We start from the raw sequence: 12,205 nt of genomic DNA, 5'->3' as shown, positions 1-12,205 counted from the left end.
TTCTGATCATGAATGATCAGACTGATCACTAACTGCATTCCTGATTCGTTCAATCCTTCTGAGCGAATCACAACCTTTCGCTTATGCAGACTGATCACCTCGATCATGAATGATCAACATGATCGCTCTCCCTTCACGTGATCACCATGTTACCTCGTAACATCAAAATCGCGCTTCTTTTCTCTTCCACCGCCTTGTGCAATCCCGGACGACGATTATCGATTTCACCTTGGCGAGAATGGTGGTGGTCACTTGCAGAAAGTGGGCCATCGAACCAACAGAAAGAAAAACAGGGCGCCTTTGCTTCAAAACGTGACCGAGCTCGAGATCCGCAAAAAGAAAAGAAATTGTGGAAGATCACTTTGGAAGATCACTCTTTGTCCAACTCACCTTTAGGGCTACCACATTTCTGATCGTGGTGCACGCCAAAGCGTGACAGGCATGGGAACCTGGCATCAACGTGGTTTTGGTCTGAAGGAGGCCTAGATCGCCAGCAGTTTGGGGGGGGCGGTGGGGGAATCGTGGCTTGTTCTTTCGTCTTCGAGCATTGAGCCCGACTCTCGTGCTTTCACTGCAGATATTGTCGTGGAGAGAATATGGGGTATTCAATGTTGTTGAACAGCGACATGTTTTCTAGGAACTAAAGAAAGCCCTGAGAATCTCCTTTGCATGGTTCAGACAGCCGCTGCTGACAATCAACGTGTCGATCGGGCATGAGGTGGAAGAGGAATCAATCATATACTTGTCACTTCCGCAGGCTGCCTGTACCAGCTATCGGTCTCACTCAGCGGCTGGACTTTGAACTCCTTCAGTGCCTCGTGTTCGACAAGTTCAGCACCTAGCTGAACAAAACTAGAATTGTCGGCACTTGCTTGTGATGGCAAACTAACCCGGTTGCTGAGTGGTCCTAATTGAGGCTGATACGTCATATCGAAGAAATTGATCAAGCTCGGTTGCTCGCTTAGGAGGCTTGTTTCTCTTTTTGCTATCATGCAGAGCTAGCATGGCAGGACAATCGTGAGGAGAAGTTATGTTCAGTTGCCACACGTCCATAGCCCCTTCCATCCTTTATTGTTGAGCACAGCATGCGTCTCGCACACTATAGTAGTCATTGGTGATGCCCCAAAAACATGTACCGTGTGGCTGTTTTGGATATTCAATTGCTTTTACACCGCTTCAAAGTAGGGAGGAAGCTGCAAGTTCTCAGGAGTAGCAGCGCAATTCTGTCCTTGAGCTCCTTCACGGAGAATTCGAATTTAATTATTAGCTTGTTGCTCAATTAACTTTAACTTCTTCTTCTTCTTCTTCTTCTTCTTCTTCTTCTTCTTCTTCTTCTTCTTGCTGTAACCTCGTTTGGTGTTCAAGACGTTCAATGCTTCCAAGTCTTTTTTGGTCTTCTCACTTCTTTTGCAGCCTGAGCTAGCTTCTACTCTGGATGGAATTCTTAAAGGATCTTGAGAGCAGGATCAGCCGCAGTGGGTTGAAAGTATCCCCTCGCACTATAATTTCCCGATGGAAATGGATCCCGTACATAAGCGGAAGGGGAGGGGAATCTTTCTAAGTCGCGACTGACTTACACTCCCTGGGAATGGTGCTCCGGTTTCATAGACCATGAGGAACTTGGTTTAGAAACTTCTCACTATCCAAAGTGAAGCCCGTTGCAACACCATATGAGTTCTCACCAATTCCGGAAGCACCACAAGAGCGTATACTTCCTTTCGTCCAGGTTGAATTTGGAATATTAACTCTACTCCTGAGTGTGGCTGGGTCCCTAATAGTGGATCAGAAGAACTTTGGTAAGATTTTAGATCGGCGTCATTACTGGTCATTGACATTGTGTTGATTGTCAATTTTCATCTTCCATTCTTCAATTTCACTTGATGCATTTAAATGATCTCTGTGATGTTGGAATGGGCAGAGCATCGCAACCGGTTCATTTGTGCACAGGGTCATATACAGATTCAATAATTGCGAAATCCGATTTCTGGACTTGATTAGGAACATTTTTTTATGAAGGTGATGAGAAATATCCAAAAAACGAGACTATAGAGCCATGTCATGGTGTCCTCAGGGGGCCGCCCCAATTCTAATAGCAATTCGTGCTGCGAATTCATTCAGCTTATCGTCCCTGAACTCTCCTTGTTCGAATCCGAACGAAAACCTAACCTTTTGCATGGAAAGACGTACATCATCAGAGTCAGACTCAGAATGATCGGAATCTGTGGTAAGCTCGTCATAGTCACTAGGTTTGTCATTTATTTCTTCCACTTCCTCTTTATCAGGAACACTGGCTTGTGGACCCGCTCGATTTTTTCACTTATTATCTTATGCTTCTTAGTATAATCTGCGTGTTGGTTGAGAGCACCACGATATGTTCCAGGACACGAACCACACCGACAAAGGGCTCATATCAGGAGACACATTAGGTCCATTAAGTTCCTTCTTATTAATCTCTAGTCTAGATGAGATGTCAGGCTTCAAATCTAGTGGAGACGCTCGACTCTTAACTGTTTCTTCGGTTCAGCCCCTGAATCATAATCATCCACTGTTGCGGATTTCCTACGGATCCTGCTTGGAGGTTCACTATCTTCCACGGAATCAATTCGGTTTCCGGTAGATAATGCTACTACATTCGGCGGAGTTTTATCGTTATCAAGAAGCTTTCCAATACGTTCGACTGATTCTAGACTTTCTGACTTTATGGAGCTGCAAACGTAGAACTTTTAAAGGCCCTGAGGATTTTCCCCGCATCGGAGACGAAGGCAATTGGTAATGAGGAGCATGAGGAGGAGTTCTGCCGTATCTTCGTCGGTTTAGCTTCCTATTTTGATGGCTGAAATCCGGCGTTTCGTGTATACTGAACTTTTGAGGATGCTCATTCAGATGTGGGTGCAACATGTGTCTTGATATGTCGAGATTCGAGTCACCCATTGACCCAGGGACTTCAAGCCGTTGCTCTGCGTTATGCAGGCACACGATCGAATTAGCATTTGTATTAATAAGACTCCGGACCACAATGCCGAATTTCAAAATCTCCTTTTTCCTGAAGAGTTTTCTTTAGCTCTTGCCCTGGGTTAGTGAGAGTCTTAATGTAAGGTAGGTCTCCTTACATACAATTCGACGGTAAGATCATGCTGTTCGTGCAGAACACCTAGCTGGAGGGTACTAAATATAAGGTTCACCATAGACTTGAAGCACTCCAAATCGGTAATGATAGCCTTAGTTCTCGGGATCCGCAGAGCACCTTCAGTCTGATGAGAACTCAATGAGCTTTTAAACGATAGTGTCCTGAACTCTACATGTAGACGGCGGATATTTTCAAGAACCGAATATCGACAAAGAGCTGTTCATTATACAGATGCTGATGATTCATGATCGCCTGCTTATTTTTTTTTTGGCAGCAAGGAAGAGAGAAATGTAAGCTCATCAGCTAAATCAGAAACCTCCTTTGGCCCGTCTTGATCTTGTGTGTAAGTTCTGCATGGCCTATAGCAATGGTCGCCCCAATAGTTTCTACGCCACTGATACTGGCCATAACTGAAAGCAGGTCTGCCATGATTGCTGGAATAAAAAACTTACAGTGGACAAAACAAACGTGCTTTGAAGGGGAGAAAGGCTGAGCAGATATAGTCGTATCAATTCCTCATGCAGAGGCCGCTTGCCTCTAGTCTGGTCAAAGCCTTGCCAAGATACTGTATTTTGCATATGCAACAGGAATTCTTGCACCTTGGCAGCTGTAAAACGAGCTGTCATGCGAAGAGTGAATGCCTCACATACGATTTTAGAACGATTTTGGCGCTGATCATCAGATTCGAAAGCGAATCCATCCATCGTATCGTGTTGTTCTCGAAGAGAGCGGGAGGTTCTTCGACAACATCTAACTTTGCCTAGCCTGGTTGGTGTCTCCAAGAGATGTTAAAAAATCTAACTTGCTTGAAAAGTTTCAGCAGACGGCAGCAACTGGCGCGGATGGAAAAGATCGTGGTGTCCGTTTCGGGGGCCCGGATCTTGACATTTACCAGGTCTGACTCCGTGTGAGGTTTCACGTCCGGAGTTGAATGGACAGACTTTCAACCACATTCGCATCACACCCTCCTGAAACGTGAAGACGAATGGGACTTAAACCATGTAAGTTCTGATTGCCATAAAAATCTGTTATCTTCAATATATGTTGTCATCAATCGTCCGCGTTTGAATCAACTGCAAGCTGTTACAGGTGCAAAGGTCATATGATGGCATGCACTTCAAGTTTGGTATGTCTCAATCTATCGTGCAGCAGGCCCAAAATATTACGGCGAGTTCCCCTACAAGCAATTCTTGAGTGTGATATGGGGCCGATCGGCAATTGGCAATCTAATAGCCAGAATTTGTGATTTTTCGTAGGACCACTGTCTCCGCGGTGAATACCGGTCGTTATTGTCTTACCTTCTCAGGCTATAATGACAAGCTGAAAAGTCCTACCAGCATGCATTTGACATTAATTACCGATGCCGCAGTAGCCCAAGGCCAGCGGCATTTGGTATCGTCATAACTATGGCATCAAACACATTGCAGGCCTCTTGTTTTCCAGACACTTAGCATGTATCACCTGTATTGAGCTCCGAGGCCAGTATTAGTTCCATTGATAGTAAGGCCTTGCTGAAGAAGTGGAGAAAGCTTTCGACTGGGACATGACACGGCTGACGCGTGCAAAGGCCGTTCTGCTCTGCATCGAAATCTATGGCATTTTACTCCGTTACGATTCTCGACATCTTCAAACGAGGCAAGCCAACTCATAATATTTCTAGAAGTGTCGTCAAAATTGCAAACTGGCTGTTTAGCAATCATGTCAAGTTCGTTCACTAATTTGAAGGAGATATCGTTACGTCTGACAGAATCAGTCTCCCTCTCTCTGTTTCGTGTGACAGCTCCATCTGATGAGTAGCCTTCTCTATGGTCTATCCTGAACCCGGAAGATCGTCTTTGTAGGCCAGAAATGCATCTTGATACGGAATCGTCCAAGGAAACGACTTTCTGTTCAGCAAAACCGACCTGGACAGAGCAATACATGTCGTCATCACCTGCCGTGGGGTTTCTCGTGGCTTTTGTGGCTTGGTAGAGTAACTCAATAATTTTTATGGTAAAATTCGGTCTGTAGGTGGGATAGGGATTTGTTCGATGTCGTGCTGCTCTGGTCCAATTTGCACAGCACAACAGAATGATGGAAAAATGTTCAGCATAATTAAACCTTCCTGAACCTTCTACGTCTTGCTCGTGAGTCTAATTCGAGGTGTTATCCCTCATGAAAACGAATTATCCTTTCCTAGCATCGTTCTGCCTTGGGAAATCTCTAGGACCTAAGTATTCCATCTCCTATTTCCACGAAGCGGCAAGGAAACATCCACCACGTGCGCTTTTCGTAGAAATACTAAAGTTTACAAGAGTGCTTTGAAACATGCAGAATCTGGGAAGAACGTATCTACAATGATGCAGAGTAACATATAAGCTTCTAAGTTAGGAAGTCTGCGTGATGGGTTGACCCGCGAGAATGCGGAACCAGGTAAGGAGGAAAAAAGCTTTGTTAATGCCTGTGGATGCCCGAGGCCGCCAAATTTGCACTAGCGAGATCATCCGAGCTACCTCAGACCTTGAACGACAATCGAACCACCGAACCAACAACTCCTCTCCACACCACGAAGTCGACGATGATGCGCCGCGCTGTCTTCACAATTGCTCGGCAGACGCCCTGCCGTGCGCCATTGGCTGCTCGCCAGTTCTCTGTTGCCGCTGCCCGTCGCTGTACGTGCACTCCGGCTGCCCCCGTCTCCTCCGGAGAGCGAGAAGCTTGATTTCTCGTCAGTGAAGCTCGTGCTAATGGCATTCAGATGCGTCCAAGGATGAGACCGTCGCCGTGAAGAAGTTCAATGGTGCGTGATGAGCCATTGCGCAGCGGCCTTGATATAGCTGAAGGCCCAATCGACCGGCGAGTCACGAACGATACAGATTGGCTAACTAGTCGACAGAGATCAAGTCTGAGGAGGACTTGCTTCCCCCAGGTGCTCCAGTTGGCACCGTGCCAACAGACCTCAACCAGTCGACCGGTCTGGAGCGTCTCGAGATCCTTGGTAAAATGCAGGGCATCGATATTTTCGACATGAAGCCGCTGGACTCGTCACGGAAAGGTACGGGCAACGCACGCCTGCAACACTACGCACGTATCGCAAGGCATTGCGTACGCGTGCTTGTCAAGAGAAGACTTTGCTGACCGGCATTTCGCATCCACAGGCACGATGGAGGACCCCATCATCGTCCGATCCTTTGGCGAGGAGCAGTACGTCGGCTGCACCGGCGTTCCTGCCGACACTCACGAGATCCTCTGGCTCGTCACCTCCCGCGACCGTCCTATCGAACGCTGCGGCGAATGTGGAAACGTCATCAAGATGGAGTACGTCGGCCCGGAGATGAGCCACGACCACCACGACGACCATGGCCACGACGAGCACGCCTACGCAGGCGAGCCGAAGACAATGGCCGACTTCATCAAGCCGGAGTACAGGTATGGTGCGCCTAAGAGCTCGTAGACGGCGACGTTGGCGAAGGCTTTGACGAGGCTGCAGAGAGCGAGCGTGGAAATCAAAATGTATGTTGTGTACATATATCTAGAATGGAGTGGACAAATGAAACAGCTTCCTTTTTTTTTTTTTTTTTTTTTTTTTTTTTTTTTTTTTTTTTTCCAACTTTCTCCCTCCGCAGGTCTTTCTTTCTTGGCCTTCCCTCCCTCCCTGAGTCAATACCACGGCCACTCGCCCCGTGACACGCGACAAGTAGATAGAAAGGAAAAAAAAAAAAAAAAAAAAAAAAAATAACAGCCAGTTTCGTGCTCGTCCCCGCCCTGCAACCTCTCTCTCCCTCCCTCCCTCCCTCTTAACCACCCACGAGAGACAGGTCAATCCGCGCCGACACTGCTACGCTCGTTCTCGTTCTTTATCGTCGCCACGTTCCTCTCGAAGCCGACCTTTTGAACAACCAAAGCCGCCTCGGCTGCTTACCTGCGAATATCAGACGGGGGCAGCGACGACGGGCCCAGGGCGCCCCTGCTCGTCGGTTAGGGACACGGTCCTGACGAGGCGTCGGACGCAGGAAGCTACAACGGCAAGCAGAGCGAACAGCACACGGGGCTATGACGAGGCGCAGAGAGAGAGAGAGAGAGAGAGAGAGAGGGAGAGAGGGAGAGAGAAGGTGGGGGGGAAAAGAGAGTAATGGGAACGAAGCCATCTAATCCTTCTTTCATTCTCATCTTCGTCAAAAGCTAACATCAGCGGCGTATGCCTCGTCACCCGCGTTGCATCTGAACGCGGCCACTCCGATCCGCCACCGCGGGAGTCCCAAGTGACCCCAAGGATCCTCGCGCCGCCCAGCGCCAAACCGTAATGCGCGCGCCTTTCTTTGTGACCAAAGGGCCGCGCGGTGCTCTTGCGCGTCAAGCCTCTTTCGTGAGGGACGACGCTGCGAAGAAAGGTCAAGCAAAAAGCAGAGTAAAAACGCAAAGCAAAGCACAGAGACAAAAAGGCAAACAAAGAACGAAGCAGTACAAAACCAAAAGAAAAACGGGTTGATATCCATACACGTTTTGGGGCGAAGAAGAAAAGTCAAAAAAAAAAGTTTCCCCAAATCGAAAACCAAAACAAGAATTTCCTTCCTGACTCCAGAAGAGTGGATAAAGCCTGAAGCCGTGCGTCGTCGTTTCAGACCTTTGCGCCTCTTCTGACACAACGGCCAATGGAGCTGACGGAATGCTCATTGGTTGAGCGTAAGGTAGCAAGGAGGGAGAGGGACGGAGGAGAAGTGAGGACTCTAATAAGAGCAAGGCCACCCCCGATTCTAGATGTTGCCTCTGCAAGCACCCACTGCTCTCCATCACTCCATCTCACACGTAGGCACCTTGCCAGTGTCTGTACTCTTTTCAAAGCGCCGCCATGATCTACCTCCAATAAATTTATCTCCACGGCCAGGTTGCGGTCTCCATTAGGCTGAATTGATATTAGTCCCCTGGGCGCCTCTACTCGACCGATGGCTGCTTCCTGTTTCGTTCCGATCTCTGCGGGCCGATTGCCCAAGACACGTGTTTCATTGGCTCCGCGCTGCGCTATGCTAGTATAAATAAAAAAAAAACGATCCGCCTTTGGGAGGACGACGGGTCGATGATTGAAGTATTGATGAATGGATAATCTGAAGGATACGCGAAGGGTGGCAGAGAGAGATTCGTGGGGCTCGTCAGATAAAGTCGATACAAATACATATTTGTGGTCTTTTGCGGTAGTCGTTGAAGCACCTCGAGATAGCAAGAGATGCCAGAGCCTTTTCATCTTTCTCCCATTGGAGATTGCTGGCCTGGCCTCTCTCTTTCGCGTTCTGACGCATGCGCTGAGCTAAACTCAGGTATGATATTCCGACTCCGCCTCTCGGCACAGGCATCAGGTTTACGATGTGTTTCTAGGCACAATGGGGAGCCATGTATTAGGAGAGTGCACGGAGGTTGTTGTCACGACTCGTCCTTGGTCTCCTGCCTCTTGGCCGGACTCCGGCTCCTGCTCCCTGCAGCGCGCTCAGTGCTGCCCCTTCTTGTCGGGCTATAACTCTCCTTGGGCAGCGTCGGCGTCGTCACCTGGCTACCGAGTAGATGGTGGGGCCAAGGCTCTAGGTCTTCCCTGCTGGTCGAGAAGGTGCTCACCACAGGAGCGTAGTACTCGTCCTTCTTTGTTGCTGGATGTTGGTCTGCAAAAGGTGGTCCGTGGTGGTGCTCCAATTGGGTCGGCGTCTTAGCCTCGGCCGACGAATCGGTTGGCGTGTCGTCGTCCACAGGAGGCGCGCCACCAGCACCATTTGTCATCAGCCCGTGCAGGCCGCCCTCGATGTCTCTCAGCAGCCGTACGTACTCCTCTGGTACGAGACCCGTGTCACCCGTCTTCGGGTCTTGCGCGACCAGCCAACCCTGCCCATGCCGATACGAGATGAGCACGACCTGACCCTCGACAAGCGGAAGCTCATTCTCGTTCTCCTGCGCAAAATCAAAGAGAGCAACAGCACGTCCGTGCATCTCCTCATCCGGCGATGCGATGGTAAACTGATAGTCACGGCTGTACCTATTTTCATCCACGTCGATAAAGTCGGAGTCGTCACTGGGTGAGTCAGGCGATGAGGCCATCATGTCGAAGCCGGCGTGGTCGTATGAGCGATTCGGCAGCATTTGCGCAAAGTGCGAGTCCCGCCGCCGTTCCCTCGTAGGCACGGACAAACCGTCTGCTGTCGTTTCTGCCGGTGCCTCAGAATATGCGCCGAATTCACCGCTGACCCCGTTGGCACCGTCTCTCGCAGAAACCCCGTAGTGCGTCTGGCTGGCGTCACCGTTCATGCCATGATACGTGAGTGAGGCCGGATTCGACCTGTTTTTGCGGTGCCTCGAGCTCGTGACCACAGGGCTGGCCAAATCCTCGTCCTCGCTGTACGGGGGCCCGTCGCGATGGTAATCGTCGCCGTCGCCAAACGACGTGTTGGGCAGATAGTCGCCGGTCGAGGACCAGGCCTGCTGCTGGCCCGAATCCCGCTGCAATTTCTGACCAGACCATGTTGGGATCGGATCCGAAAGCCGGCGGTTCTGGGCCTCGCTGGCGGGCGTGGACAGGCCGCTCTCGCGCTCGGGCGGAGCGCCGTAGTGCAGAAGATGGTAAGGCGGGTATGCAAAGTCCCTAACGAGAGCGTAGGGTAGCGACGAGTGAAACTGGGGAAATGCGACGGACTGCGGCCGCGAACCGCCGGCGGGGAAGAGGCTGTTATTCGAGGCGGACGTGTTTGAGCGGACGGAGTAAGTGGACAGGCGTTGCTTGTACTGATGTGAGGGCACGCGCTGCAGGCCAACGCTTTGCTGGCTGGTCGAGCGCGGGGGCGGCGATGTCACCAGAGGAGGCAGCGACGAGAAATTCGGATTGTGAGTGGATGGCGAAGAGAGCGATACCGGCGACATGGTTGCGACAGCCGGCGACTGCGGCGACTCGGTCGTCTGGGGAGACAGGACCTGGGCCATTGTGGGTGTCGGGTGGTTCGTCGTAGCGGGACGGCGACGATGCCGAAGCGGGTTGGAGAAGGTCGAGAATGGAGGAGGAAAGGTACGTCGTAATGCCGCCGGGAAGCTCTAAGAGGGGAGAATGGGCAGCAGGTGGAGGGTCGAATGGCAGACCGAAGGGATACCCATGCGGCAATTGAGCGGTGTGTTTCCTCTTGCTGTGATGTGTTGGTTTGGGTGTTTAGAGGTTTGTGTGCGGGACTGTGGACGAGGCAGAGAGCAGTGAGACGAGGGCGTGCGCGACAAAATCGACAAAAGCGAATATTGACACACTGGCAGAAGAAAAAGAAGAAGCAGACAACGAAGAAGAAGAAGAAGAGGAGGAGGAGGAGGAGGAAGAGGAGGAGGAGGGAGACGACGACGACGACGACGGAGCCAAAAGCGAAGAGGATGTGTGAGAGGAGAAGGATGTGTGGCTCAAGTCGAGGTCGTGTGGGAGCGGGCGAGCGCGTATGTGCTTGCGTGCTGCTTGGTCTGGATAGCCCAAGACTCGGGACAGGGGCAGTGTGTGCAAAGGGAATGAGGCGCGAGGACGAAGGCGACGGGCCAGACGGCTGTGGAGCTGCTAAGCAAAGTCCGGCCAAATCGAAGAGCTCCAGCAGGTACGTACAATAATAAGTAGTCCGGGAGCAAGGAGAATGGTGGCAGCAGGCTGGAGTAAGACGCAGGCCAGCTCGGCGCCGCACGCTCACAGCGGCACCAGCAGCACCAGACGCGCACGGCTGATGCGCCTGCAGACGGGGGCTCCCTTAGGGGGGGGAGGCCCCAGTGGGTGGTTGGGTCTGCGTGGGCCCGGTCCACGGCCTGGCGACACGCGCGCCCAACGGGCCAGCCTGCGAACGGAAAAGCCCCAGCACACACGGCTTCTGCGCGCGCAAGGCCAGCTGGAGACGAAGCTCTCGGGCGGCCGGTTGGCGACGACGGCGAGCGTGGTTGCTGGCTCGCCTGCTTGCCTTGCGAACAGCACCGCCGGGCAGAGGCACGCTGGCGTTGCCGATTCCGGCCCTCTCTCCCCAGCCGTGCCCGTCTTCTTCCTTCCCGTGCGCGTTAGGGTCGAGTGCGAGCGATGCGGCGCGCTGGCACGCAAAACCAGCTGCTGAAGGGGAACGTCGGCGATCAAAGACGGGCTCGGGGGCGAGACTGAGTTGGTGAATGGCCAGCTTTTGTGGTTCGTCGTGTCGTGCGGTCGCCAGTCGAGCCAATTGTCGCGTCCCAGCCCCGGCCCGGCGCTGGGCTGCAGCCGCGAACATGCCGCGCCCGCCCAGCGCCCGCATTGGCTGCGCCCTAGTCGCTGGTCTGCAGCGCCAGGATGAGCGCTGTTCTGCCGGGCGCTAGGCCATGGCAATCTGGCGAGGGTGAAAGAAGAGCAACAATTCTTGTCTCTTGTCCGTGTCGGCGTTGCTCCTCTCCTCTGGCGTTGGCAGTTCTGTCGTTTGTCGGCGTCGCCCTCTTCCTCGTGCTTGACAAGGCTGAGCATCCGCCTGGCACGACAATGGCGGCATTATCCAAGGCGACATCGACCAAGAGCTGCTGGCAGCATGCTTGCCTTTCCAGGCCTACAAACTTGATCCGCAAAGATTTGCAGACAACTCCCGTTCCTCCTCTGATCATTAGTAATAACGGCTTGCTCTAGGCTGAAGCCGCCGTTATGGCTGGCCGAGGCCACAGGACCCCGACCTTTGCATCTTAGGCACTAAAAATAGAAGGAACCAGAAACAAGAGTGCGAGGCGAGCAAAACCAGAGATACCACTGCTGACGGAAAGTTTAAAGACGAAGCGTGGCCTCTCAATGCTTCTTGGCGCAAACAACATGTAGACGCTGCTGGTTCTAGCGTCTGTCCCATCATCATCAATCTCTTACTCTCCATCTGTCATCACTTCGCGCTCGCCCTTCGTTCCACCCCTTCCGTATCCAATCCTGCTCCCTTCACCTGCTAGATCATGGGGAGGGGAGGGGAAGGAAGAGGGTGGGGGGGATCAATAATCGACGGGACAGGCTGACGTGACGAGATCGCCCTCTTCAACATGTGTGTGTGTGTGTGTGTGTGTGTGTGTGTGCGGGTGTCGATGTGTAGATGTGTCTCAAGCACGACTGTGATTCTATTT

At 51.8% G+C, this 12,205-nt stretch overlaps 3 protein-coding genes across 3 annotated transcripts; 2 read left to right on the top strand and 1 right to left on the bottom strand.

Moving 5' to 3' along the window:
• Window positions 1–5,637: 5,637 nt before the first annotated feature.
• PV09_08735 (uncharacterized protein) lies at window positions 5,638–6,680 on the top strand. The gene is made up of 4 exons (XM_016362685.1): window positions 5,638–5,778; window positions 5,865–5,906; window positions 6,003–6,161; window positions 6,265–6,680. Exons 1-4 carry the CDS (start codon window positions 5,685–5,687, stop codon window positions 6,558–6,560), a joined length of 591 nt encoding a protein of 196 aa, XP_016209552.1. The 5' UTR covers window positions 5,638–5,684; the 3' UTR covers window positions 6,561–6,680.
• Window positions 6,681–7,248: 568 nt separating this feature from the next.
• On the bottom strand, window positions 7,249–10,712 carry PV09_08733 (uncharacterized protein). The gene has a single exon (XM_016362683.1). The coding sequence runs from the start codon at window positions 10,058–10,060 to the stop codon at window positions 8,522–8,524; it is 1,539 nt and encodes a 512-aa protein (XP_016209550.1). The 5' UTR covers window positions 10,061–10,712; the 3' UTR covers window positions 7,249–8,521.
• On the top strand, window positions 10,100–10,497 carry PV09_08734 (uncharacterized protein; the record flags this gene model as incomplete). The annotated part of the gene is made up of 2 exons (XM_016362684.1): window positions 10,100–10,142; window positions 10,379–10,497. 2 exons carry the CDS (start codon window positions 10,100–10,102, stop codon window positions 10,495–10,497), a joined length of 162 nt encoding a protein of 53 aa, XP_016209551.1.
• Window positions 10,713–12,205: the final 1,493 nt, after the last annotated feature.

The sequence above is a fragment of the Verruconis gallopava genome, assembly GCF_000836295.1.
Source record: "Verruconis gallopava strain CBS 43764 unplaced genomic scaffold supercont1.46, whole genome shotgun sequence".
NCBI lineage: Eukaryota > Fungi > Ascomycota > Dothideomycetes > Venturiales > Sympoventuriaceae > Verruconis > Verruconis gallopava.
This window is presented reverse-complemented; position numbering and strand designations above follow the sequence as displayed.

Excerpts from the sequence above, each read along its gene's own strand:
- PV09_08735 (XM_016362685.1), top strand. The coding sequence starts at position 5,685 with ATGATGCGCCGCGCTGTCTTCACAATTGCTCGGCAGACGCCCTGCCGT. Across the intron at positions 5,779-5,864 it reads TGTTGCCGCTGCCCGTCGCT|ATGCGTCCAAGGATGAGACC; the intron begins GTACGTGCACTC and ends AATGGCATTCAG. Across the intron at positions 6,162-6,264 it reads GCTGGACTCGTCACGGAAAG|GCACGATGGAGGACCCCATC; the intron begins GTACGGGCAACG and ends TCGCATCCACAG.
- PV09_08733 (XM_016362683.1), bottom strand. The coding sequence starts at position 10,060 with ATGGCCCAGGTCCTGTCTCCCCAGACGACCGAGTCGCCGCAGTCGCCG.